The sequence below is a fragment of the Symphalangus syndactylus genome, chromosome 3, assembly GCF_028878055.3.
Source record: "Symphalangus syndactylus isolate Jambi chromosome 3, NHGRI_mSymSyn1-v2.1_pri, whole genome shotgun sequence".
In the NCBI taxonomy this organism is placed as follows: Eukaryota; Metazoa; Chordata; class Mammalia; order Primates; family Hylobatidae; genus Symphalangus; species Symphalangus syndactylus.
Window position 1 is genome coordinate 31,990,416 of NC_072425.2, and position 26,963 is coordinate 32,017,378.

A 26,963-nucleotide genomic window follows, 5' to 3' on the forward strand; every position below is an offset into this window, starting at 1 on the left:
TGTAACTAAGTCCGATTTTCAGAAAAGGATCCAGGCTTCCAGGGAGCCTGTGACTCTAATTGAGTCCGATTTTCAGGAAAGGATCCAGGCTTCAAGGGCGCCTGTGATTCTGAGCCCGATTTTCAGGAAAGGATCCAGGCTTCAAGGGAGTCTGTGACTCTGAGTCCGATTAGCAGGAAAGGATCCAGGCTTCAAGGGGGCCTGTGACTCTGAGTCCGATTAGCAGGAAAGGATCCAGGCGTCAAGGGAGCCTGTGACTCTGAGTCCGATTAGAAGAAATAGGATTGAGGGCCTCCTTACCGGGCTGAGAATTGGGAGCCTCTTTTCCCGGCTGTTGAGATAGCGGAGCCTCTGTACCGGGCTGCATAGGAACATAATTTATAGACTCGTTTTCAGGCTGCCTGATCTTATCCGCTATTTGCACAGTGGCAGCGTTAAAAGAGGGAGGAGAGACAGGAGGGTCTGGCCGCAATGGCTGTTGATATGTTTCAGCTAAGTTTTGCTGGTTGGGGGAAATGAGTGCATTTAGGTCAGTTAAAAGCTCATCGTAAAGCGACAACGGGGGTGTGGTAGCCTCTGGTGTGGGTGGCGGCGGCACAGGCATGTCAGAGTGAAAGTCCTCCTGTGAAATTATGTTCTCAATTTGTGCAGTATCCTCAGGGGAAAGAGAACTGAGAACTTCCTCGACCTCCTCGGAGGAGAGGTAGGAGGGATCAGTCTCCATTTTGTCCTCCTGAGTCTGTAAGGAGTCTAAGACAGAGCGAACTGAAGCCCAGATTGACCAAATGGTGGGTGGGATAAAATGTCCCCCTTTGTGAGCAATTTTGAATTGTTTGCCAATCTCATCCCAATCTTTAAGTTCTAAAGTTCCCTCAGTTGGAAACCAAGGGCAAAGAAGATCTACAACCTCAAATAGTTCAATTAACTTTTCAGTAGAAACCCTAACACCTCCTTCTTTAAGAAGAGTTTTTATAAAATTTAAATGAGCCGAGTACTTTGTACTGGCCTGTCCCATGGTGTCCCCGGAATACTCTGAGTGCTGTAGCTTACCACCAAATTTATTGACCGCAATTCTCAGGAATCTCTCGTTGAACTCCTCCGCTGATCCCGTAGTCAGGGTGCAACTTCACACAGCGAGGGAGAGCCCCACGTCAGTCAGAGCGCCAGACGTAGGGACCAGCCCCACAGGGTCGGTGGGTCTCTCCCCGTGTGTGGCGACGAGAGAGTGTAGAAATAAAGACACAAGACAAAGACATAAAAGAAAAGGCAGCTGGGCCCGGGGGACCACTACCACCAATGCGTGGAGACCGGTAGTGGCCCCGAATGTCTGGCTTCGCTGTTATTTATTGTATACAAAGCAAAAGGGGCAGGGTAAAGAATGTGAGTCTTCTCCAATGATAGGTAAGGTCACGTGGGTCACGTGTCCACTGGACAGGGGGCCCTTCCCTGCCTGGCATCCGAGGCAGAGAGAGAGAGAAGACAAAGCGAAAGACAGCTTATGCCATTATTTCTACATATCAGAGACTTAGTACTTTCACTAATTTACTACTGCTATCTAGAAAGCAGAGCCAGGTGTACAGGATGGAACATGAAGGTGGAGTAAGAGCGTGACCATTGAAGCACAGCATCACAGGGAGACGGTTAGGCCTCCAGATAACTGCGGGAAAGCCCTCCACAAGAGGTGGAGGAGCAGAGTCTTCTCTAAACTCCCCCGGGGAAAGGGTGACTCCCTTTCCCTGTCTGCTAAGTAGCGGGTGTTGTTGCTTGACACCTTTTTGCTACCACTAGACCACGGTCCGCCTGGCAATGGGCATCTTGCCAGATGCTGGCATCGCCGCTGGACCAAGGAGCCCTCTGGTGGCCCTGTCCAGGCATAACAGAAGGCTCCCACTCTTGTCTTCTGGTCACTTCTCACTATGTCCCCTCAGCTCCTATCTCTGTATGGCCTGGTTTTTCCTAGGTTATGATTATAGAGCAGGGATTATTATAATATTGGAATAAAGAGTAATTACTACCAACTAATGATTAATGATATTCATATATAATCATATCTAAGATCTATATCTGGTATGACTATTCTTGTTTTATATTTTATTATACTGGAACAGCTCGTGTCCTCGGTCTCTTGCCTTGGCACCTGGGTGGCTTGCCGCCCACAATATTTACTGGATGCATAGTGAATACCAGGTTCTGTGGATGGCACTGAGGACAGAAGAGGACTGTCCTGTTCTCAAGAAGCTAATAGTCTAGGAAGGCAGACAGACATTGGAAGTAGAACATTGACATACAATAAATGTAATGATGTAATGAGAGGAAAAGTACAAGGTTCTGTGAGTTCATTTTTGCAGGTAATATAACTATTATTAACAATGTTTATGATTCAAAGGTAATTTGTCATGAACCTGGTCTGATTGTAATATGACTTTACAGTAAATAAATACAAATAAATAAACCTTTTCCACTAAGAGTATATGAGAGCAGCCATTTCCCCAGTACTTAAAACAGTACTGAATACTGCCTGTTTTTTACATTTTTTGCCAATCTGATGAATGAAAATTGATATCTTAATTTGTATTTCTGGGATTAGAAGTGAGCTTGAAAATCTTTTTGTATATTGATTGTATTTCTTTTGTGAATTTCCTGTTCATATCTTTTGCCCAGATTTGTATTGCATTATACATTTTTCCTATTTGATTTGTAGAAACTCTGTATAATACAGAAAATCGTCCTTTTTGCTTTATTAGTTGCAAATATTTACTCCCAATATGTCTTTTGTCTTTTAATTTAGTTGATTGCCTTCTATGTTTGTATGATCAAATCTGTGAATCTTTTTCTATATAGCCTCTTGATTTTATATTTTATTAAGGATTTCCCCATTGCAAGATTATAAAAAATATTCTTGCAATAGTTTTCCTGGCTCTTTTATAGTTCTAGTTTTATGTTTAAGTTTTTAATTCACCTGTAATTATTTTTCATAAGGCAGCAGCTTTGAATTTTTTTCCCTAAGTGGATAAACCAATTGTCCTAAGATTATTTATTAAATTTTTATCCTTCCTGAAATAATTTGAAATGCTACCTTTATCATATATTAAATCCCTGCAAATTAAAGGGCCTATTTCTAGACTCAGTTTTATTATTCTTTCAGTGTGTCCCTGTGCCACTACCATCCTGTTTTAAAATTAATGTAGTTATAGAATATGTTTGGATCTCTAGTATGGGCAAGTCCCCCACCCTCAATCCTCATCTTTTTTCTTTTTGAAATGTATTATATAGATGTTTTAGACAGTTTGGGCTACTGTAACAGAATACTGTAGACTGGATGGCTTAAATAACAAACATTTCTTTCTCATAGTTCTGGAGTCTGGAAATCAAAAATCAGAGTGCCATCGTGGTCAGGTTCTTGTTGAAAGCCCTCTTCCTGGTTTACAGGTGGCCATCTTATTGTTTCCTCACATGGCAGAAAGATCATTTCTCTCATGTTTCCTCTTATAAGGGCACTAATCCCATTGGTGAGGCCTCCATCCTCATGACCTAATTACCTGCCAAAGGCCTCACCTAATACCATCATCTTAGGGGTTAAAATTTCAACATATGAATTTTGAGAGGACCCAAACATTTAGTTCTTAGCTAAAGTTTAGTCAGTTAAGTTGGGGTATGCATTTGTCTCCTAGCACTGCCCTAGCAATGTACCACAAATTGGGTAACTTAAAACAATATAAATTTATTATCTCACAGTTCTGAGGCTAGAATTCCAAAATCAAGCTGTCAGCAAGGTCATCCTGCCTCTGAAACCTTTAGGGAAATCATTCTTTGCCTCTTCCTAGCTTCAGGTGGTTTGCTGGAAATCTTTGGTATTCCTCAGCTTGCAGCTGCATAACTCTGTTCTCTGCTCTTTCATCACATGACTTTCTCTCTGTATGTCTGTGGGTCTTCCCATGACCGTCTTCTTAAAAGGGCACCAGCCATACAGGATTAGGAGCCCACCCCATTCCAGTGTGAACTCACCTTAACTAATTACATCTGCAGTGATCCTGTTTCCAAATAAGGTCACATTCTGAGGTACTGAGGTTAGGATTACAACATACCTTTTTTGGAGGGACACAATTCAACCCACAACAGGGGAGAATTGACATCTTTACAATATTAAGTCTTCTCATCTAGAAACATGGCTTTTCAGTTGATTCTCTTGAACCGCTGAGGAGTCAGCAGTCTTATTGTTTCTGCTTTGAAGTTACTCTGCCCTTTTGTTAAATTACTTTAAAGATTGTTCTCCTTTTCTCTGATTTTCAGGAGTTTGACTATTCTATTCCTGGGTGTAGCTTTCTTTGTATTTAGCTTGCTTATGGTTTGAGGGCAGTGGAATCTGTGAGTCATTGGTTGGGAAAAATCTATCCTTATTCTCTTAAATATAGCATCATTTCCATTCTTTTTTTTTTTTTTTTTGAGACTCCACTTATATGTATGTTAGACCTCTTAAGTCTCATAAGCGCCTATACTCATTTTTAAGAGATAAGCTTTTAATGAATGTCTGATATATGAAAAAGACTACATAAACTGCATCATCAGGAAGTAAAACATAAAACAAGGTGTATTAGTCCATTCTCATGCTGCTAATAAAAATATAGCCAAGACTGGGTAATTTATAAAGGAAAGAGGTTTAATGGTCTCATAGTTCAGTACGCTGGGGAGGCCTCATAATCATGGCAGAAGACGAAGGAAGAGCAAAGGGACTTCTTACATGGTGGTGGGCAAGAGAGAGCTTATGCAGGCAGAGGAACTCCCATTTATAAAACCATCAGGTCTCATAAGAGTTACTCACTACCATGAGAACAGTATGGGGGAAACTGCCCCCAGGAAACTGTGCCCATGATTCAGTTATCTCCATCTGGCTCAAACCTTGACGTGTGGGGACAATTCCAAGTGAGATTTGGGTGGGGACACAGCCAAATCATATCACAAGGTGTCTTAGTTTGTGCTGCTATAGCAAAATACCTGAGACAGGGCAATTTATAAAGAACAGAAATTTATTTATCACAGTTCTAGAGGGTCGAAGTTCAAGATCATGGTGCCAACAGGTTTGTTGTCTAGTGAAGGCTCAGTCTCTGCTTCAGGATGGTGCCTTGTTGCAGTGAACACTGTATCCTTACATGGCAGAAAACATGGAAGGGAACAAACCCACTCCCTCAAGCCTTTTTATAAGGTCCTTAATCCCTTCCATGAAGGCTCTACACTCATGACTTAATCACCTCCCGAAGGCCTCCACCTCTTAATATTATTGCATTGGCAATTAAGTTTCAACATGTGGCTTTTGGGAGATTCATTTAGAATATAGCACATGGCTTCCTTCCTTCTTTCCTTCCCTCCCTTCCTTCCTTCCTCTTTCTTTTTCTTTCTTTTCTTCCCTCTGTTGCCCAGGCTGGAGTGTACTCGGCCAGCTCGCTGCAGACTCCCTGCCTCCGGCTCCTGTGATTCTCCTGCCTCGGCCTGCAGCCTGCCTGGGATTGCGGGCACGCGCCACCACCCCTCCCTGGTTTTTCTCCTTTGGCTGGAGGCGCAGTTTCGCCATGTTGGCCAGGCTGGTTTCCAGCTCCTGACCTTCAGTGGTCTGTCCGCCTCAGCCTCCCGAGGTGCTGGGACTGCAGACGGGGTCTCACTCACTCAGTGCTCGGTGTTGCCCAAGCTGGAGTGAAGTGGCGTGGTCTTGGCTGACTGCAGCCTCTGCCTCCCAGCCGCCTGCCTTGGCCTCCCAGGGTGTTGGGATTGCAGCCTCTACCCGGCCGCCACCCCATCAGGGAGGTGGGGAGCCTCTCTGGCCGCCCATCGTCTGGAATGTGAGGAGCGCCTCTGCCCCGCTGCCCCGTCTGGGATGTGAGGAACGCCTCTGCCCGGCCACCACCCCGTCTAGGAAGTGAGGAGCGTCTCTGCCTGGCCGCCCATCGTCTGGGATGTAGGGAGCGCCTCTGCCCGGCCGCCGCGCCATCTGAGAGGTGAGGAGCGCCTCTGCCCGGCCGCCCCGTCTGGGAGGTGAGGAGTGCCTCTGCCCGGTCACCCTGTCTGGGAAGAGGTGAGGAACGTCTCTGCCCGGCCTCCCTGTCTGGGAAGTGAGGAGTGCCTCTGCCCGGCCACCCATCGTCTGGGAAGTGAGGAGCACCTCTGCCCAGCCGCCCATCGTCTGGGATGTGAGGAGGGCCTCTGCCCGGCCGCCCATCGTCTGGGATGTGGGGAGCACCTCTGTCCGGCCGCCGCCCCGTCTGGGAGGTGAGGAGTGCCTCTGCCCGGCCGCCCCATCTGGGAAGTGAGCACCTCTGCCCGGCTGCCCCGTCTGGGAAGTGAGGAGCACCTCTGCCCGGCCGCCCATCATCTGGGATGTGAGGAGTGCCTCTGCCTGGCTGCCCCGTCTGGGAAGTGAGTGCCTCTGCCCGGCTGCCCCGTCTGGGAAGTGAGGAGTGCCTCTGCCCGGCCGCCCATCATCTGGGATGTGAGAAGTGCCTCTGCCCGGCCGCCTCGTCTGGGAACTGAGGAGTGTCTCTGCCCGGCCGCCCCATCTGGGAAGAAGTGAGGAGCACCTCTGCCGGGCCGCCCCGTCTGGGAAGTGAGGAGCACCTCTGCTTGGCCGCCCCGTCTGGGAAGTCAGGAGCGCCTCTGCCCGGCCGCCCCGTCTGGGAAGTGAGGAGCGCCCCTGCCCGGCCGTCCCGTCTGGGATGTGAGGAGCGCCTCTGCCCGGCCGCCCCGTCTGAGAAGTGAGGAGCGCCTCTGCCCAGCCGCCCCATCTGGGAAGTGAGGAGCACCTTTGCCCGGCCGCCCATCATCCTGGGATGTGAGGAGCGCCTCTGCCCGGCCGCCCCATCTGGGAAGTGAGGAGTGCCTCTGCCCAGCCGCCCCGTCTGGGAAGAAGTGAGGAGCGTCTCTGCCTGGCCGCCCCATCTGGGAAGTGAGGAGCACCTCTGCCCGGCCGCCCCGTCTGGGAGGTGACGAGTGCCTCTGCCTGGCCGCCCTGTCTGGGAAGAAGTGAGGGGCACCTCTGCCCGGCCACCCCGTCTGGGAAGAAGTGAGGGGTGCCTCTGCCTGGCCGCCCCGTCTGGGAAGAAGTGAGGAGCGTCTCTGCCCGGCCACCCCGTCTGGGAGTTGAGGAGCATCTCTGCCTGCCGCCCCATCTGGGAAGTGAGAAGTGCCTCTGCCTGGCCACCCCATCTGGGAAGAAGTGAGGAGGGTCTCTGCCCGGCCGCCCCATCTGGGAAGTGAGGAGCGTCTCTGCCCGGCTGCCCTGTCTAGGAAGTGAGGAGCGCCTCTGCCCGGCCGCCCCGTCTGGGAAGTGAGCACCTCTGCCCGGCCGCCCATCATCTGGGATGTGAGGAGCACCTCTGGCAGGCCACCCCGTCTGGGAAGTGAGGAGCGCCTCTGCCCAGCCGCCCCGTCTGGGAAGAAGTGAGGAATGCCTCTGCCTGACCGCCCCATCTGGGAAGAAGTGAGGAGCGCCTCTGCCCGGCCGCCGCGTCTGGGAGGAAGTGAGGAGCACCTCTGCCCAGCCGCCCCGTCTGGGAAGAAGTGAGGAATGCCTCTGCCTGACCGCCCCATCTGGGAAGAAGTGAGGAGCACCTCTGCCCGGCTGCCCCATCTGGGAGGAAGTGAGGAGCGCCTCTGCCCGGCCGCCCCGTCTGGGAAGAAGTGAAGAGCGCCTCTGCCCCGTCGCCCCGTCTGGGATGTGGGGAGTGCCTCCGCCCAGCTGCCCTGTCTGGGAAGAAGTGAGGAGCGTCTCTGCCCGGCTGCCATGTCTGGGAAGAAGTTAGGGGCACCTCTGCCCGGCCACCCCGTCTGGGAAGAAGTGAGGGGTGCCTCTGCCTGGCCGCCCCGTCTGGGAAGAAGTGAGGAGCGTCTCTGCCCGGCTGCCCTGTCTGGGAGTTGAGGAGCATCTCTGCCCGCCACCCCATCTGGGAAGTGAGAAGTGCCTCTGCCCGGCCACCCCATCTGGGAAGAAGTGAGGAGGGTCTCTGCCCGGCCGCCCCATCTGGGAAGTGAGGAGCGCCTCTGCCCGGCTGCCCGTCTAGGAAGTGAGGAGCGCCTCTGCCCGGCCGCCCTGTCTGGGACGTGAGGAGCGCCTCTGCCCGGCTGCCCCATCTGGAAGGTCTACCACGGAGGCCAGACGCAATGTGGGGGCTGGACGTGGTGGCTCACGCCTGTGGTCCCAGCACTCGGGGAGGCTGAGGCGGGTTGATCACTTGAGGCTAGGAGTTCGACACCAGCCTGGCCAGCATGGCGAAACATATGAAAAATACAACAGACAAACCAACCAACCAACCCAGTGACAACAAAACAGGTCTACCCTGGAGTCATACTCTAAATTTTTCTATTTTCCTCCCTTTCTGATCCTTTATCCCACTTTCTTTTTCTTCCTCTTTCTTCTCCTCCTTCTTTGTCAAATAGAGGATTGAGTTATTATCATTGATCCATACAAAGTCCCTCTCTCATTTATTTTCTTTAATTCCCACCCCCCATTTCTATACCCTGTCTTCCCATGTACAACTTTCCTAATATGTTTGATATGCATCTTTTTGTTTGTATGTATTTTTAGAAAATGTGAATTGTTTTGTGTGCAAAAAAATTAATAAAAAAAGAGAAAAAGAAATTCAAGATACAAAAGAAAAAAAGAATATAGCACATGGCTAAATGATGATTAAAAGAAAAACGAGCTGTAAGAAAATAGTTGAAATAAATAGGAGATTAACTTAAAAATAAGGTATCTTTTGCTTTTATTAATAAACTTAGAATAGTTTTAGATTTGCATAAAATTTACAAATATATTACAGAGAGTTCCCACATCCCCATAGCCAGTTTTCCCTACTGTCAACATCTTATATTAGTTTGGTACAGTTGTCACAGTTAGCCAAGGTTGGTACATTATTATTAACTATAGTATTTCATTAAAAATTTTTTAGTATTTATGTAGTGTCATTTTTCTACTCTTTGATCTCATTCAAGATACCATGTTACATTTGGTTATATTTTCTCCTTAGGCTTCTATTGGCTGCAATGTTTTCTTAGCTTTTAAAATTACCATTATTCTTTTCTTTTAGCTCTCTGTACTTCATTTTGTGTATTTTTATTGATCTGTGTTTCCCTTAGGCTGAATCTGTTATTAAACGCATCCTCTGAGTTCCTAATTTCAAGTGTTCTGTTCTAGCATACTAATTTGATTCCTTTTGGTTGATTCCAAATTGGTATTGAAATCTTCCAGTGTTTTCTCTATTTTGCCTATCCTTCTATTTTGTTTTATCTGTCCCATAGTATTGACTCTGTACGTCTAGTAAGTTTTTTATTATTATTATTATACTTTAAGTTTTAGGGTACATGTGCATGATGTGCAGGTTTGTTACATATGTGTCCATGTGACATGTTGGTGTGCTGCACCCATTAACTCGTCATTTAGCATTAGGTATATCTCCTAATGCTGTCCCTCCCTCCTCCCCCCACCCCACAACAGTCCCTGGAGTGTGATGTTCCCCTTCCTGTGTCCATGTGTTCTCATTGTTCAATTCCCACCTATGAGTCAGAACATGCAGTGTTTGGTTTTTTGTCCTTGTGATTGTTTACTGAGAATGATGGTTTCCAGTTTCATCCATGTCCCTACAAAGAACATGAACTCATCATTTTTTATGGCTGCATAGTATTCCATGGTGTATATGTGCCACATTTTCTTACTCCAGTCTATCGTTGTTGGACATTTGGGTTGGTTCCAAGTCTTTGCTATTGTGAATAGTGCTGCAATAAACGTACGTGCGCATGTGTCTTTATAGCAGCATGATTTATAATCCTTTGGGTATATACCCAGTAATGGGATGGCTGGGTCAAATGGTATTTCTAGTTCTAGATCCCTGAGGAATCGCCACACTGACTTCCACAATGGTTGAACTAGTTTACAGTCCCACCAACAGTGTAAAAGTGTTCCTATTTCTACACATCCTCTCCAGCACCTGTTGTTTCCTGACTTTTGAATGATGGCCATTCTAACTGGTGTGAGATGGTATCTCATTGTGGTTTTGATTTGCATTTCTCTGATGGCCAGTGATGATGAGCATTTTTTCATGTGTTTTTTGGCTGCATAAATGTCTTCTTTTGAAAAGTGCCTGTTCATGTCCTTCGCCCCCTTTTTGATGGGGTTGTTTGTTTTTTTCTTGTAAATTTGTTTGAGTTCATTGTAGATTCTGGATATTAGCCCTTTGTCAGATGAGTAGGTTGCGAAAATTTTCTCCCATTTTGTAGGCTACCTGTTCACTCTGATGGTAGTTTCTTTTGCTGTGCAGAAGCTCTTTAGTTTAATTAGATCCCATTTGTCAATTTTGGCTTTTGTTGCCATTGCTTTTGGTGTTTTAGACATGAAGTCCTTGCCCATGTCTATGTCCTGAATGGTATTGCCTAGGTTTTCTTCTAGGGTTTTTATGGTTTTAGGTCTAACGTGTAAGTGTTTAATCCATCTTGAATTGATTTTTGTTTAAGGCGTAAGGAAGGGATCCAGTTTCAGCTTTCTACATATGGCTAGCCAGTTTTCCCAGCACCATTTATTAAATAGGGAATCCTTATCCCATTGCTTGTTTTTGTCAGGTTTGTCGATGATCAGATGGTTGTAGATATGCGGCATTATTTCTGAGGGCTCTGTTCTGTTCCATTGATCTATGTCTCTGTTTTGGTACCAGTACCATGCTGTTTTGGTTACTGTAGCCTTGTAGTATAGTTTGAAGTCAGGTAGCGTGATGCCTCCAGCTTTGTTCTTTTGGCTTAGGATTGACTTGGCAATGCGGGCTCTTTTTTGGTTCCATATGAACTTTAAAGTAGTTTTTTCCAATTCTGTGAAGAAAGTCATTGGTAGCTTGATGGGGATGGCATTGAATCTATAAATTACCTTGGGCAGTATGGCCATTTTCACAATATTAATTCTTCCTACCCATGAGCATGGAATGTTCTTCCATTTGTTTGTATCCTCTTTTATTTCATTGAGCAGTGGTTTGTAGTTGTCCTTGAAGAGGTCCTTCACGTCCCTTGTAAGTTGGATTCCTAGGTATTTTATTCTCTTTGAAGCAATTGTGAATGGGAGTTCACTCATGATTTGGCTCTCTGTTTGTCTGTTATTGGTGTACAAGAATGCTTGTGATTTTTGTACATTGATTTTGTATCCTGAGACTTTGCTGAAGTTGCTAATCAGCTTAAGGAGATTTTGGGCTGAGACAGTGGGGTTTTGTAGATATACAATCATGTCATCTGCAAACAGGGACAATTTGACTTCCTCTTTTCCTAATTGAATACCTTTTATTTCCTTCTCCTGTCTGATTGCCCTGGCCAGAACTTCCAACACTATGTTGAATAGGAGTGTTGAGAGAGGGCATCCCTGTCTTGTGCCAGTTTTCAAAGGGAATGCTTCCAGTTTTTGCCCATTCAGTATGATATTGGCTGTGGGTTTGTCATAGATAGCTCTTATTATTTTGAGATATGTCCCATCAATACCTAATTTATTGAGAGTTTTTAGCATGAAGGGTTGTTGAATTTTGTCAAAGGCCCTTTCTGCATCTATTGAGATAATCATGTGGTTTTTGTCTTTGGTTCTGTTTATATGCTGGATTACATTTATTGATTTGCGTATGTTGAACCAGCCTTGCATCCCAGGGATGAAGCCCACTTGATCATGGTGGATAAGCTTTTTGATGTGCTGCTGGATTCGGTTTGCCAGTATTTTATTGAGGATTTTTGCATCAATGTTCATCAAGGATATTGGTCTGAAATTCTCTTTTTGGTTGTGTCTCTGCCAGGCTTTGGTATCAGGATGTTGCTGGCCTCATAAAAAGTGTTAGGGAGGATTCCCTCTTTTTCTATTGATTGGAATAGTTTCAGAAGGTATGGTACCAGTTCCTCCCTGTACCTCTGGTAGAATTCGGCTGTGAATCCATCAGGTCCTGGACTCTTTTTGGTTGGTAAGCTATTGATTATTGCCACAATTTCAGAGCCTGTTATTGGTCTATTCAGAGATTCAACTTCTTCCTGGTTTAGTCTTGGGAGGGTGTATTTGTCAAGAAATTTATCCATTTCTTCTAGATTTTCTAGTTTATTTGCGTAGAGGTGTTTGTAGTATTCTCTGATGGTAGATTGTATTTCTGTGGGATCAGTGGTGATATCCCCTTTTTCATTTTTTATTGCGTCTGTTTGATTCTTCTCTCTTTTCTTCTTCATTAGTCTTGCTAGCGGTCTATCAATTTTGTTGATCTTTTCAAAAAACCAGCTCTTGGATTCATTAATTTTTTGAAGGGTTTTTTATGTCTCTATTTCCTTCAGTTTGCTCTGATTTTAGTTATTTCTTGCCTTCTGCTAGCTTTTGAATGTGTTTGCTCTTGCTTTTCTAGTTCTTTTAATTGTGATGTTAGGGTATCAATTTTGGATCTTTCCTGCTTTCTCTTGTGGGCATTTAGTGCTATAAATTTTCCTATACACACTGCTTTCAATGTGTCTCAGAGATTCTGGTATGTTGTGTCTTTGTTCTTATTGGTTTCAAAGAACATCTTTATTTCTGCCTTCATTTGGTTATGTACCCAGTAGTCATTCAGGAGCAGGTTGTTCAGTTTCCATGTAGTTGAGCGGTTTTGAGTGAATTTCTTAATCCTGAGTTCTAGTTTGATTGCACTGTGGTCTAAGAGACAGTTCGTTATAATTTCTGTTCTTTTACATTTGCTGAGGAGAGCTTTACTTCCAACTATGTGGTCAATTTTGAAATAGGTGTGGTGTGGTGCTGAAAAAAATGTATATTCTGTTGATTTGGGGTGGAGAGTTCTGTAGATGTCTATTAGGTCTGCTTGGTGCAGAGCTGAGTTCCATTCCTGGGTATCCTTGTTAACTTTCTGTCTCGTTGATCTGTCTAATGTTGACAGTGGGGTGTCAAAATCTCCCATTATTATTATGTGGGAGTCTATGTCTCTTTGTAGGTCACTCAGGACTTGCTTTATGAATCTGGGTGCTCCTGTGTTGGGTGCATATATATTTAGGATAGTTAGCTCTTCTTGTTGAATTGATCCCTTTACCATTATGTAATGGCCTTCTTTGTCTCTTTTGATCTTTGTTGGTTTAAAGTCTACTTTATCAGAGACTAGGATTGCAACCCCTGCCTTTTTTTGTTTTCCATTTGCTTGGTAGATCCTCCTCCATGCCTTTATTTTGAGTCTGTGTGTGTCTCTGCACGTGAGATGGGTTTCCTGAATACAGCACACTGATGGGTCTTGACTCCTTATCCAATTTGCCAGTCTGTATCTTTTAATTGGAGCATTTAGTCCATTTACATTTAAAATTAATATTGTTATGTGTGAATTTGATCCTGTCATGATGTTAGCTGGTTATTTTGCTCGTTAGTTGATGCAGTTTCTTCCTAGCCTCGATGGTCTTTACAATTTGGCATGTTTTTGCAGTGGCTGGTACCGGTTGTTCCTTTCCATGTTTAGTGCTTCCTTCAGGAGCTCTTTTAGGGCAGGCCTGGTGGTGACAAAATCACTCAGCATTTGCTTGTCTGTAAAGTATTTTATTTCTCCTTCACTTATGAAGCTTAGTTTGGCTGGATATGAAATTCTGGGTTGAAAATTCTTTTCCTTAAGAATGTTGAATATTGGTCCCCACTCTCTTCTGGCTTGTAGAGCTTCTGCCGAGAGATCAGCTGTTAGTCTGATGGGCTTCCCTTTGTGGGTAACCCGACCTTTCTCTCTGGCCGCCCTTAACATTTTTTCCTTCATTTCAACTTTGGTGAATCTGACAATTATGTGTCTTGGGGTTGCTTTTCTCGAGGAGTATCTTTGTGGCGTTCTCTGTATTTCCTGAATCTGAATGTTGGCCTGCCTTGCTAGATTGGGGAAGTTCTTCTGGATAATATCTTGCAGAGTGTTTTCCAACTTGGTTCCATTCTCCCTGTTACTTTCAGGTACACCAATCAGACGTAGGTTTGGTCTTTTCACATAGTCCCATATTTCTTGGAGGCTTTGTTCATTTCTTTTTATTCTTTTTTCTCTAAACTTCCCTTCTCACTTCATTTCATTCATTTCATCTTCCATCACTGATACCCTTTCTTCCAGTTGATCGCATCGGCTACTGAGGCTTCTGTATTCTTCACATAGTTCTCGAAACTTGGCTTTCAGCTCCATCAGCTCCTTTAAGCACTTCTCTGCATTGGTCATTTTAGTTATACATTCACCTAATTTTTTTTCAAAGTTTTTGACTTCTTTGCCATTGGTTTGAATTTCCTCCTGTAGCTCAGAGTAGTTTGATTGTCTGAAGCCTTCTTCTCTTGTCAAAGTCATTCTCCGTCCAGCTTTGTTCCATTGCTGATGAGGAACTGTGTTCCTTTGGAGGAGGAGAGGCACTCTGCTTTTTAGAGTTTCCAGTTTTTCTGCTCTGTTTTCTCCCCATCTTTGTAGTTTTTTCTACTTTTGGTCTTTGATGATGGTGATGTACAGCTGGGTTTTTGGTGTGGGTGTCCTTTCTGTTTGTTAGTTTTCCTTCTAACAGACAGGACCCTCAGCTGCAGGTCTGTTGGAGTTTGCTAGAGGTCCACTCCAGATGCTGTTTGCCTGGATGTCAGCAGCGGAGGCTGCAGAACAGCAGATTTTCGTGAACCGCAAATTCAGCTGTCTGATCGTTCCTCTGGAAATTTTGTCTCAGAGGAGTACCTGGCTGAGTGAGGTGTCAGTCTGTCCCTACTGGGGGGGTGCCTCCCAGTTAGGCTGCTCAGGGGTCAGAGACCCACTTTAGGAGGCAGTCTGCCCGTTCTCAGATCTCCAGCTGCGTGCTGGGAGAACCACTACTCTCTTCAAAGCTGTCTGACAGGGACATTTAAGTCTGCAGAGGTTCCTGCTGACTTTCTGTTTGTCTGTGCCCTGCCCCCAGAGGTGGAGCCTACAGAGGCAGGCAGGCCTCCTTGAGCTGTGGTGGGCTCCACCCAGTTCCAGCTTCCTGGCTGCTTTGTTTACCTAAGCAAGCCTGGGCAATGGCAGGTGCCCCTCCCCCAGCCTTGCTGCCACCTTGCAGTTGGATCTCAGACTGCTGTGCTAGCAATCAGCGAGACTCCGTGGGCATAGGACCCTCCGAGCCAGGTGTGGGACACAATCTCCTGGTGTGCCATTTTCCAAGCCCTTTGGAAAAGCGCAGTATTAGGGTGGGAGTGACCCGATTTTCCAGGTGCCGTCTGTCACCCCTTTCTTTGACTAGGAAAGGAAACTCCCTGACCCCTAGCGCTTCCTGAGTGAGACAATGCCTCCCCCTGCTTTGGCTCAGCTCGCGCACAGTGCGCTAAACCGACTGTCCTGCACCCACTGTTTGGCACTCCCTAGTGAGATGAACCCGGTACCTCAGATGGAAATGCAGAAATCATCAGTCTTCTGCGTCATTCACGCTGGGAGCTATAGACCGGAGCTGCTCCTATTCGGCCATCTTGGCTCCACAGTCTAGTAAGTTTTGATTGAAGACACATGATATATGGAAATACAGCACCACATATTTATCTTTTGTGAATATCATGTTTGAACACACTTGATACATGTATAACATATATAATGTATTGTCATCATATATGAATGCATCATAGAGGTTCAACTTGATGGCATCTTTCACCAGGAAAGGTTCTCTTTTTTCTAAGGAGATATACTCACTTAGCCCAGCTGAGTTGGGGCTAGGCTGCAGTTTTGATAAGACTTATTCTGCCTCTCCACTTTTTCCTATGAGTGGCTCTCCTGGGCATTCAGTTGAGAATGTGGCAAGTCTTTGTCTCCATAACCTTGAAAAACTGTGGAAGATTTGCTTCTGCCATTCACAGGTTTTCAGCTTAGCTCTTCAGACTCCCAACCTAGCTTCAAAATTCAGCCAGTTCTTGAGAAGAATCTGGTCATGTGTTTGGAACCCCTTCAGTTCCCAGTTTTGTTACTCTAGTCACTTACAAATGCCAAAATCTATGTTAATTTCTCTGCTCTTGAGTGACCTTCTGCAAGAGGTCAAGCTTGGATTCTCAGCCTCTAGCTTAGGCCAGAATGGTAAGAATGTAGTCCCCCAAGGTGAGGTGAAAAGAGGCTGTACTTCCCCAGTGTCATTTCACCATTTAACACTTTCTTTTGCTTGTTTTGTTTTTATGCTCCCTCATCTTCCTGCTAAGTTTCTATAAGACTTTTCTTTCCAAAGAGAGTACATATCTTTTAGTAGCAAGTTCTGTTTCTGTTATTCCTTTTCTATCAACCATAGAGTGTAACACAAGGAAGGTTCTATTGTGATTATTTAAAAAATGGCAGACAGTGATAAAGTTTTCTGGGGAAGTCGGTTGCCTGGTTGACATCCAAGGAATCTCATATTATGGCATTTATCTTGGTGAATTCCTCGTCATCTGGATCTTATCCTTCTTATAGTTGCAGTCCCAGAAACTTGAAATCAGTATATACGTGGGTTCACACCATACAAGCTTGCAGAGGATGGATGAGTTAAACAGAAAGTAGATTACTTTATATTGATGTGTTAGTTGGTGTTCTCCAGAAAAACAGAACCAATAGTATATCTACATCTCTATCAGTTTCTCTCTCTTTAGCTCCTTATTTTTCTATGCCCTATTATAATTGCTTTACTTAAATAATCAATTTTTCCTTTATGTGTATTGTTGCCATTAATAGGGTTATAACCAAGTACCTTCTTGCACTACCCACTTACGACATCTCCATATTTTCTGTTATCTCTTAAGTTGAGATCATAGTTTACCTATATTTTGTGTATATATACATACATATACACATATATATTTTTTAATTTTAGGTGTATTTATAGGGAAACTTCAGTATTGCTTCTGTATATCCTAAACAGGTAAGTAGTAGACATCAAATAATAAACTTTTGGCCACTCTTGAACTTAGAACTCTGAACCCTTTTTGAACAACTTAATTGTCCTCCACTTTGTCATTTTTAATTGTTAGCTTTACTCTCTCTTTTGGAAATGTCTGCAGGACTGATCCCTTAATGAGCAGGTACTTGTTTGATGTTTTAGGAACCGGTGGCATTGGAAGATGTCAGACATGGCACATGGATGTGATCTTCAAAAACTGTTACAGCCTCATCTCATTGGGTGAGTACAGTTTCTCCAATGCCAAAATATGTAGGATCATGAGATTTACAGGTGTTCATCTGAGACTGATCTTTGAGTTTAGGGACCAGAGACAAGATATTTCTGTACTAAACCGATGATAGTCCTTTTCTTTAAAACTTTGTAAATAGATAGTCTTACTTTGTTACCTTAGAAGTATCAACATTTCTCTATCGCAGAATTCCTGAAGACTACTTAGGACATAATTCTAGGATCCATTGATGTTATCTTCCAACTAAGAAGAACCATGTAAATAGATAACAAAGGAAAAATAGAGAAATGTCACAAAATATCAGCCAGGAAAGAATCAGATAACTAAAACAACCAAGAAGACAGAATCCTTGTAAATAAGAGTCCATTTATCCATTATGGTGGTGCTAGTAACAATAGTGGTACTAGGAGATAGCTTTTGAAATGTTGGTTAGGGTCCTCTATGCAGAGCCCCTCATCTGTATTTTAAAAACCTGCATTCATCTAGTAGAAGCAACAGCAACTTCATTTCTATATACCTTTATCTATCTTCTCAAATATCTCTTGATCTCAGAGAAAGATTGGCCCCTTCCACTGTTAATCTTTCCATTCTGTACTTCAGATTCCATTATTTTCGACTTGTTTTAGGGCCTGATTTAATGACTGTTTTATGATTCAGTCTCTCCAGTTCACCAGCTCCTTTCCTTCTACTTTGACATTAAAAAGGTTTTCTTGCTTTTGCAATAACATGTTGCCTAAAAATTTTTTTTTTTTTTTTTTTTTTTTTGAGGCGGAGTCTCGCTCTGTCACCCAGGCTGAAGTGCAGTGGCGCAATTTCGGCTCACTGCAAGCTCCGCCTCCCGGGTTCACGCCATTCTCCTGCCTCAGCCTCTCCGAGTAGCTGGGACTACAGGCGCCCGCCACCACGCCCGGCTAATTTTTTTGTATTTTTAGTAGAGACGGGGTTTCACCGTGGTCTCGATCTCCTGACCTCGTGATCCGCCCGCCTCGGCCTCCCAAAGTGCTGGGATTACAAGCGTGAGCCACTGCGCCCGGCCTGCCTAAAAATTTTTTATCTGCCTTTCAAAATTATTCTGTCATTATCAAATGTTTCAGACTTGTAGCTAATATCCTAAGTTCCTATTCTCTTTTAATCTTTGGAGTTAGATTCTTGTCTTCTGAAATTATTTTGAAGAGATTCTTGAATTCTTTCTTGATAGCAAGGTGTTCTTAGTCCTTTCTATGTTCAGACTTTCTGCTGTGTTTGGTATTTTGTTTTACCTTGTGTGACATCACCAGATTCTTTTCCATTCTAATCTCTTTCCAAATGCTTGTTTGTTAACTTCACTTGCTCCCTAATGTAAATGCATGTGCCTTTATGGTTTATTTTCTACTTATTTTTATCTCAAAAAATTAGTGCATTCTGATATCCACAAATAGTCCTTCCATGTTAACTTTCTTATATATTTTTTTCAACTTAAGTGTTTCACTTACATTCTATCCCCATATATTCCCCTGCTTAGAATTTATTGCCATTAGAATGTCCTACTTCACTTTAAATCACTTTAACCTCAATATGGCAAAAGCAAAATCACCACCTTCCCCTGGGTAGCCTCTCTATCATTAGTACCACTATTCTTCCAGCCTCCTTGGCTAGAAAACACTATCTTTATGAATCTTGTTTTGTAAAAATTCCCTATAATCGATTTCAGCATTTTTTGTTTCTTTTTTATGTCTTATCTACAGTTATACCAAGTTCTTACTGGTATTATCCCAATCCAGGCTCATATCTTTCATATTATGCTTTCTTGCTAAGTTTGACCATTGTTCTTTTATTCACTTTAGACAGAATTAACAAGCTTTTAATCTAAGACATCACATCTAAGATATATTTATCCTGTTAATATTCTGACAGAAAACTTCACTTTTCCTGTCTCCTGCTAGATGACATTGAATTTCTCTGTTTAAAGTGTGAGAGTTTATTATCTGATCCCATTTCACTTTTCTGGTTTTTTGCCTCTGGTTTCCAAAAACATACATACATTTGAATTAGTTTCATTGTCTTTTATTCACAACATTTTACTGAATCTTTACCTCTGATTTTATTATGCACTTTATCTCAAAGCTACCATTTCTTTGATCACACCTATTGTGATATCATACAAAACATATCTGGTCTTTGTTTCCAATTCTTGTCACAGAGCTTTGAAAGCCCTCCAAATTTCCTGAGTGATAGGAATATCTTTTGTTGTTCATAATACACCTTTTTAAAAAATCATACTTGAGTTTATGTTGATGAGGTGAAATAGGGTAGGGCCCCTAGATAACCTCAATAGTGGATCTGATCACTAAAAAGACCAAGCAACTAGAGAGTTAGAACTTTCAACTCCACCCACTAACCTCTGGGAAGGAAGGTATGGGGATGGAGATTAAGCTCTATACAAACTCTTAAACAGTGATATTTGATGAGCTTCTAGATTGGTCTACACATCAAGGTGCTAGAAGTGTAGCATGCCCAGAGACTATGTGGAAGCTCTATACCCCTTTCCCTTCTGCCCACCTTGCCCTGTGCATCTCTTCCTGAATGGCTTTTCCTGAATTGTATCCTTTATAATAAACTGGTAAATGTAAGTAAAGTGTTTTCCTGAGTTCTGCGAGCCATTCTAGCAAATTATTGAACCAGAGGAGGAGGGGTTATAGCAACCCTCAACTTGTAGCCACTTGGTCAGAAGTATGGGTGGACCAGCTTGTGATTATCGTGTGAAGTGGAGGCAGTCTTTTGGGACTGAGTCCTTTAACTTGAGGGATATGATGCTTACTCCAGGTAGGTAGTGTTGGAATTAAATTGTAGGATATCTAGTTGGTGTCCAGAGAGTTGGAGAATTGGTCAGAATGGAAAAAAACCCCACACATTTGCACACAGAAGCGTGTTAAGTATGAGTTATAGAGAAGAATAGGCTGTGGCTATACAATTTGTCAGAAATGTTGTGAGTAGAGAAACAATGTTTTCCAGACATATATATTGATCCATTTCACCTTTAAACTCCCTATTAATCAGCACTTATATTGAAAAATTTTACATTTTATCATAGCACTATTTTCTGTAACTGATGAAGGAGCCTTGTTTTCTGCCTTTGTATTTCAGAGGAAAGAGATAACATCTTCTACTTAATCCTGGATACTATATCCAAAGTCAGAGCATCCACTCCAAAACAGAGAATTTCTGAAAAACAAAATAATGTCATCATATGATGTTAGAATTTTTTTTTCAAATGATGGTTCCTAATACTTCACATTAGAAGAACTCGAATTTGATGACCAGTTTGAGAAACACCAGTATAACCAGATTACAAGAAAAAGCAAGTCAAAAGGAAGATCATGAATATAACAACTTAAAGGAAACATTTAATCAAAGACCAAAGCTTTTTAAACCACTGAGAGTTTTTATAAGAAAAAGACCTCATACACTAGTCCTCACTTATTCATGGGGGATACATTTCAAGACCCCCAGAGAATGCCTGAAATCTCTGATGTACCAAACCCTAACCAGGTTCTTAGTATGAGCCACTAAATGACAAATGGGTGGATAGTACATACAGTGTAGATACACTGGACAAAGAAATGATTCACAGCCCAGGCAGGACAGAGCAGATCGCACAAGATTTCATCACAATACTCAGAAAACCACACCATTTAAAAGTTATGAATTATTTCTGGAATTTTCAGTATAATATTTTTGACCACAATTGCCCATGGATAACTGAAACCATGGAAAGTGGAACTGTGGATAAGGCAGGACTACTGTAACTATGACATCAATGGTAGGAACCTGAAGCATAATTCTGCTATAGTGAATTTTTTCAAAAGAAACTCATGAATGAAAAATAATTTATTAGATATAAGAAAGGATGCATTTGTATCTCAAACTTATTCTGGAAATAAATGAAAAGCCAACACCTATTATATACCCACAAAAATGAAAAAATAAAGCCATAGTTCAGTACTGATGGAATCTGAAAAAATTTATATGACAGCAAACCCATACCTCTGTACTGAATGTGGAAAAGGCTACACTTGTATTGCATCCCTGACCCAGCATCAGAAAACACATATTGGAGAGAAACCTTATGAATGTAAAATATGTGGTAAGTCCTTTACCCGGAACACTAATCTTATTCAACATCAAAGAATACATACTGGAGAGAAACCTTATGAATGTAATGAATGTGGGAAAGCTTTTAGTCAGAGCACTAATCTTATTCAGCATCAAAGAGTCCATACTGGGGAGAAACCTTATGAGTGTAATGAATGTGAAAAAACCTTTAGTCATAGGTCGTCCCTTAGAAATCATGAGAGAATCCATACTGGAGAAAAACCCTATCCTTGTAATGAATGTGGGAAAGCTTTCAGCCATATCTCTGCCCTTACTCAACATCATAGAATTCATACTGGAAAGAAACCATATGAATGTACTGAATGTGGAAAAACCTTCAGCCGCAGCACACACCTAATTGAACATCAGGGAATTCATTCTGAGGAAAAATCCTACCAGTGCAAGGAATGTCGGAAAGTTTTTTGCCACAGTACATCACTAATTCGACATCAGAGAACCCACACAGGAGAGAAACCATATGAATGTAATGAATGTGGGAAAGCTTTCAGCCATACCCCAGCCTTCATTCAACATCAAAGAATTCATACTGGAGAAAAACCTTATGAGTGTACTGCATGTGGAAAGGCCTTCAATCGGAGTGCACATCTTACTGAACACCAGAGAACTCATACTGGAGAGAAGCCCTATGTTTGTAAAGAATGTGGAAAAACCTTCAGTCGAAGTACACACCTTACTGAACATCTAAAAATTCATTCTGATGTGAAACCCTATCGATGTAATGAATGTCAGAAACTGTTTTGCTATAGAACCTCACTAATTCGACATCAGAGGATGCATACAGGAGAGAAACCCTACCAGTGTAATGAATGTGGGAAATCCTTCAGCTTAAGCTCAGCTCTGACTAAACATAAGCGAATACATACAAGGGAGAGACCCTATCAATGTAATAAGTGTGGTGATGTCTTTTGTCATAGTACATCCTTAATTTGACATCAGAAAACTCATTTCAGAAAGGAAACCTTAGCAGAGTAATGAGTATGGGAAAGCCTGCAGTCAGTTGTAGGTTATTGTTTACACCTGAGCACTCACAGTACAAGCAACCCTAGGATTGTTATGTGAGGAAAATCTTCAGGCAAAACACTCATTTACTTAATATGCTACTTGTACTGAGAAGAAAGACTATGCTTATAATCTAAAAAAGGTGTTATTGAAAGAGAAAGTTATAATGGAAGTGTTCATCCAAAACTGAGGTTTGTTTTTTAAAGACATATTTAGAAAGTTATTTTAAGAGATAATTTATTAAAATGTATATATTTGCTTATAAAAAAGCCTTTTGAATTACACAGAAATCTTAGTAGGATAATGAAAATTGTTCACTCTATATAATCCTTTTGTTTATTAAGTCCTATGTTATATTTCAGCATTCAAGAAACACTTAGAGGGTTTGAAAATAAAATGGACAGATTTCATTAATAGCCATAGACAAATAATGTTTTCTCCCACAAAGATACTATGCATTATTTTCTAAGATTTATGTAATTTTTTTTAATGGACTATATATATGGTTACAAAGAAAATTGCAATAAATTCTCAGAGGGAAATACTCAGGCCCTCCCTAATTTTTTTTCAGTGCAATGCAGTAAAAATAGAAATGAAAACAACTAAAAGTAGCACCCTAACATGATTTAGAAATTTAAAATAAGTTTCTAAGTAATTTTGGAGTAAAAGAATAAATCTGTACAGAAAAAAACATGATTATTAGAAGACAATAAAACTAGAACAAAAATTATATATTGAATTCAGAAAGGAAAAAGAATATAAACCCAAAGAAAATAAATGCTTTAATAAAGATAAAACCACACCTCAATGAAATAGTTACAAAAGGTAGATTTCATAAGGCAATAGCCAAACTTCTAGCAAGTAGGAATGATGGGAAAAGGACAAAAAATCCAAGAGTAAGAAAATGATTGATTATAAATATATATGGAAGGAAACTTAAAATACTTGAAGTCAGTCATTAAGAAATCTAGCAGTTTGGTAAAGTCAGTACTAAGGTTTATTTTAGAACTTCTAGACTATTTCAAAAATAGAAATCTTCATTAATAAAGAAAAACCTATCTTAATAGATGCTGTAAAAATCATTTAATAAAATTCTATATACATTGGTGACTTTTTTTTAAAGTTAGAAAGAAAATCCCTTATATTGTATATTGATGATGAACATGTATTAGTGTGTGTTCTCCAGACAGAAGAAAGAGAAGGAATGGAGAGAGAGGGAGAGAAAGGAGGGAAGAGAGAAAGGAAGATAGGAAGGAAAGGAGAGAGAGGGAAAGAAGGGAGAGAGGGAGAAAGGAAGGAAGGAAGGAGATGTGCACGGACATTAATGGATGATAAGAAGCCCAAGATCTGCAGTCAGCAAGCTGGAGACTCAGGAGAGCCAATGGCAAAGCTCTAGTCTGAGTTTGAAGGCCTGAGTCTTCTGAAGGGCAGGAAAACTGAAGGTGTAAGTAAGTTCCAGTCCGAGTCTGCAGGCAGGCAGAAGACTAATGTCCCAGCTTGAAGACAGGCAGGGAGAGAAGTCTCTTACTCAGCCTTTTATTCTGTTTGGGCCTACAATGGATTGGATGAGGTCTATAGCCACATTGACTAGGGAAATCTGTTTTACTTAGTCTACTGGTTCAAATGTTAACCCCTTCTTTGAAACACATTGCCCAGGCTGAGTGCAGTGGTGTGATCTCAGCTTACTGCAAGCTCCACCTCCTGGGTTCTTGCCATTCTCCTGCCTCAGCCTCCCAAGTAGCTGGGATCACAGGTGTGTGCCACCATGCCTGGCTAATTTTTGTATTTTTAGTAGAGACAGAGTTTCACCATGTTGGCCAGGCTGGTCTTGAATGCCTGACCTCAGGTGATCCACCTGCCTTGGCCTCCCAAAGTGCTGGGATTACAGACGTGAGCCACTGCGCCTGGCCTGCTATTGATTTTTATAGGATGATCTCTCTAGCAACTTTGATGAGATTTATTAGTTCTCATAAAATTAGTTCTAATACTTTGTGGATTCTGTTGGTTTTACAGGTATGTGGTCATATTATCTAGAAATTATATCACTGTATCTCTTCCAATTTTTATGTTTCATGTTCTCTTTTTTCTGTCTTTTCCTTATAACTTCGGCCAGAACCTCCAGGACTAAACACTGAAACTGTATTTTCTATCCCAGGGGTTAGAAAATTATGGCCCATAGGCCAAATCCAGCCCACCTGCCTGTTTTCATATAGCCCATGAGCCAAGAACATTTGCAATTGATGTGATACTAGAAACACTAACTTTCAGCTCCAATTAAGTAAACTGTTATGCCAAAAAGAATTCCCTTCTTCTCATTAAAAGACCTGTATTTCAAAATCATTGTATGTAATATTATGAGTTTCACCAAAGAAAAAGTAGAAATGTGTTTTGCTGTTGTTATATAAATACCTACATAATACCCTTGATTGCCTCTTGGCCTTCAAAGCCTAAAATATTTTCTATCTAGCCCTTTGGAGAAAATTTTTGCTGATCCCCCTTTCTATCAGCCTTTACTCCAACAGTTTTTTTTTTGTTTGTTTTTTTTTTTTTGAGATAGGGTCTCACTCTGTCACCCAAGCTGGAGTGCAGTGGTGCAATCATGGTTTCCTGCAGCCTCACCCTCCCAGGATCAGGTGATCCTCCCACCTCAGCCTCCCTAGTAGCTGGGACTACAGGCATGCACCACCATACCCAGCTAATTTTTATATTTTAGTAGAGATGGGGTTTCACCATATTGCCCAAGCCAGTCTCAAACTCCTGGGCTCAAGTGATTCACCCACCTCGGCCTCACAAAATACTGTGATTACAAGTGTGAGCCCCCACACCTGGCCATTCCAACTGTTATTTACTGTAGTTTTGTGCCGCATTTCCCCCCCAAATAAACATGTTTGTCAAAATGAACCACTTAGAATGCCTTTAATAAAATGGGCATGAAATTATACAACTGTGTGGTTAAGGAGCTATTTTGAAGTAGTCCTGTTACTGTACCTCTTTAAACGTCATGAATAATTTAAGCCCGAATGGAAGAAAATTAGATAAATGTCAAATACACTTCCAGAGTAAATATCAAATCAGGACATTCTGAGGTTCTTTCAGGAATTCAAGGACAACAATGAAGACTCCAAATTTCTATTTTTGGCATAGAGGACTTTGTCATTCAGTGCTCTTATCCCAAGACAGATCTTTCATTGAAACTGTCTGTTCCTGGAAACTGGCCCATCATAATACTAGCTGTTGTTCTTGAAAAGCAGTATTTCAGGAATATTGTTCCACTGGCTTCAAAATGTTTATGATGGCTCTGTTTTTGGTTATTAGAACAAGAGACAATTACTGGCTAACCACTTGGTGAAGAGAGAAGTGGAGTGTCAGGTTGATTGGAAAGCCTGGCTCTGTACTTCCGACCTGGTCAGCAGTACCAACGGCCATTACCCAGCTGCCTGGATTCCCACAGCCTAACACAACTACCTTCATTTTCCCATGTTCCTGTTAAACCTACATTAGCCCTGAACACAGTTTTCCTCAAAAACCCAAGAACAATTCCACCTCTACACTCTTCTCCTTGCAGTTCCCTTTGTCTGAAATACTCATCCCCCAGATGTCTGCACGATGCACTCCTTCACAACCTTCTGGCCCCTAGGGGTCACCTCACAGAAGATAGCCCCCAAAACCCCAAGAATAAAGGAGTACTCTTCCTCAGCCTCCTTGCCTGGCCCCTCATACTTGTTTGTTGCCTGTACCCACTCCCTCTAAGTGCAACAAAGTCAAGAGTTTTATTTGTTCACTGTGGTATCAGCACCAGAAACAATACCAAGCGTGACACAGGCACTCAGTGTTTGTTGCTTTAATAAGTGGGCTTCCTGCCAGGTGTGGTGGCTCATGGCTGTAATCCCAGCACTTTGGGAGGCTGAGGTTGGCAGATCACTTGGGGTCAGGAGTTCAAGACCAACCAGGCCAAGGTGGTAAAACCCCATCTCTACTAAAAATACAAAAATTAGCCAAGTGTGGTATGTGCCCATAGTCCAAGGTACTCGGGAGGCTGAGGCAGGAGAATCACTTGAACTCAGAGGCACAGGTTGCAGTGAGCTATGGTCATGCCATTGCACTCCAGCCTGAGCAACAGAGAGATAGAGACTGTCAAAAAAAAAAAAAAAAAAAAAAATGGGCGTCCATGACCTGCATAGGCAGGAGTAGAAAATCCATTCTTTTTCTTGTCCTAATATCTTCAGGACGGTGTCTCAGTTCACACTGAAGAATGTGGGCCCTTTCAGATTTTGCCCACTGATGGGATGGAGAGAAGTCTAAGAAGATGGCTTCAGAAAAACCTGGGCTCTTGGGACAGAGACCCAGCTATCCCTTACACATACAAGAGCAGGCCTAGCAATCGGCCCCCAAGAGAAGAACTGGGGGCCATGACCCTCCTTCCCCACCTTCTACAACCCTGGCCACAATGCTACATACCTCATTCTCCATTCTGTCCTGCCTCCCAGGTGGTCTTGATAAAAGTTGAGATTCAAGATGCTAATGAAATGGTAGACACATAACTGTCCAGATAAAGGGAAATGGGTGTTTTGGGACTATGACTCAGTCTTCTGAGTTCAGTCAGGGTAGGGTAGTGGGGGTTAAGGGCACCAGAGATCTCTAAATATGCAGATAGAAATGAAAGAGTAGATTTGCAAGGTTCAGAAGAAAAGGA

At 42.6% G+C, this 26,963-nt stretch overlaps 1 protein-coding gene across 6 annotated transcripts in view; it reads left to right on the plus strand.

Annotated features, from left to right (window-relative positions):
• ZNF883 (zinc finger protein 883) overlaps positions 1–25,214 on the plus strand; it is an 83,809-nt gene extending 58,595 nt beyond the window's left edge. For 5 of the 6 annotated variants that reach the window (XM_063636126.1, XM_055271439.2, XM_063636124.1 and 2 more), the window contains 2 exons: positions 17,032–17,109; positions 20,243–25,214. In XM_063636126.1, coding sequence (XP_063492196.1) covers positions 21,104–22,201 — 1,098 coding nt within the window. In that variant the 5' untranslated portion in view covers positions 17,032–17,109; positions 20,243–21,103 and the 3' untranslated portion in view covers positions 22,202–25,214. Of the gene's footprint in view, positions 1–17,014; positions 17,110–20,242 lie in introns of those variants that run through there. The other variant, XM_055271441.2, reaches the window with a different exon arrangement.
• The last annotated feature ends 1,749 nt before the right edge of the window (positions 25,215–26,963 follow it).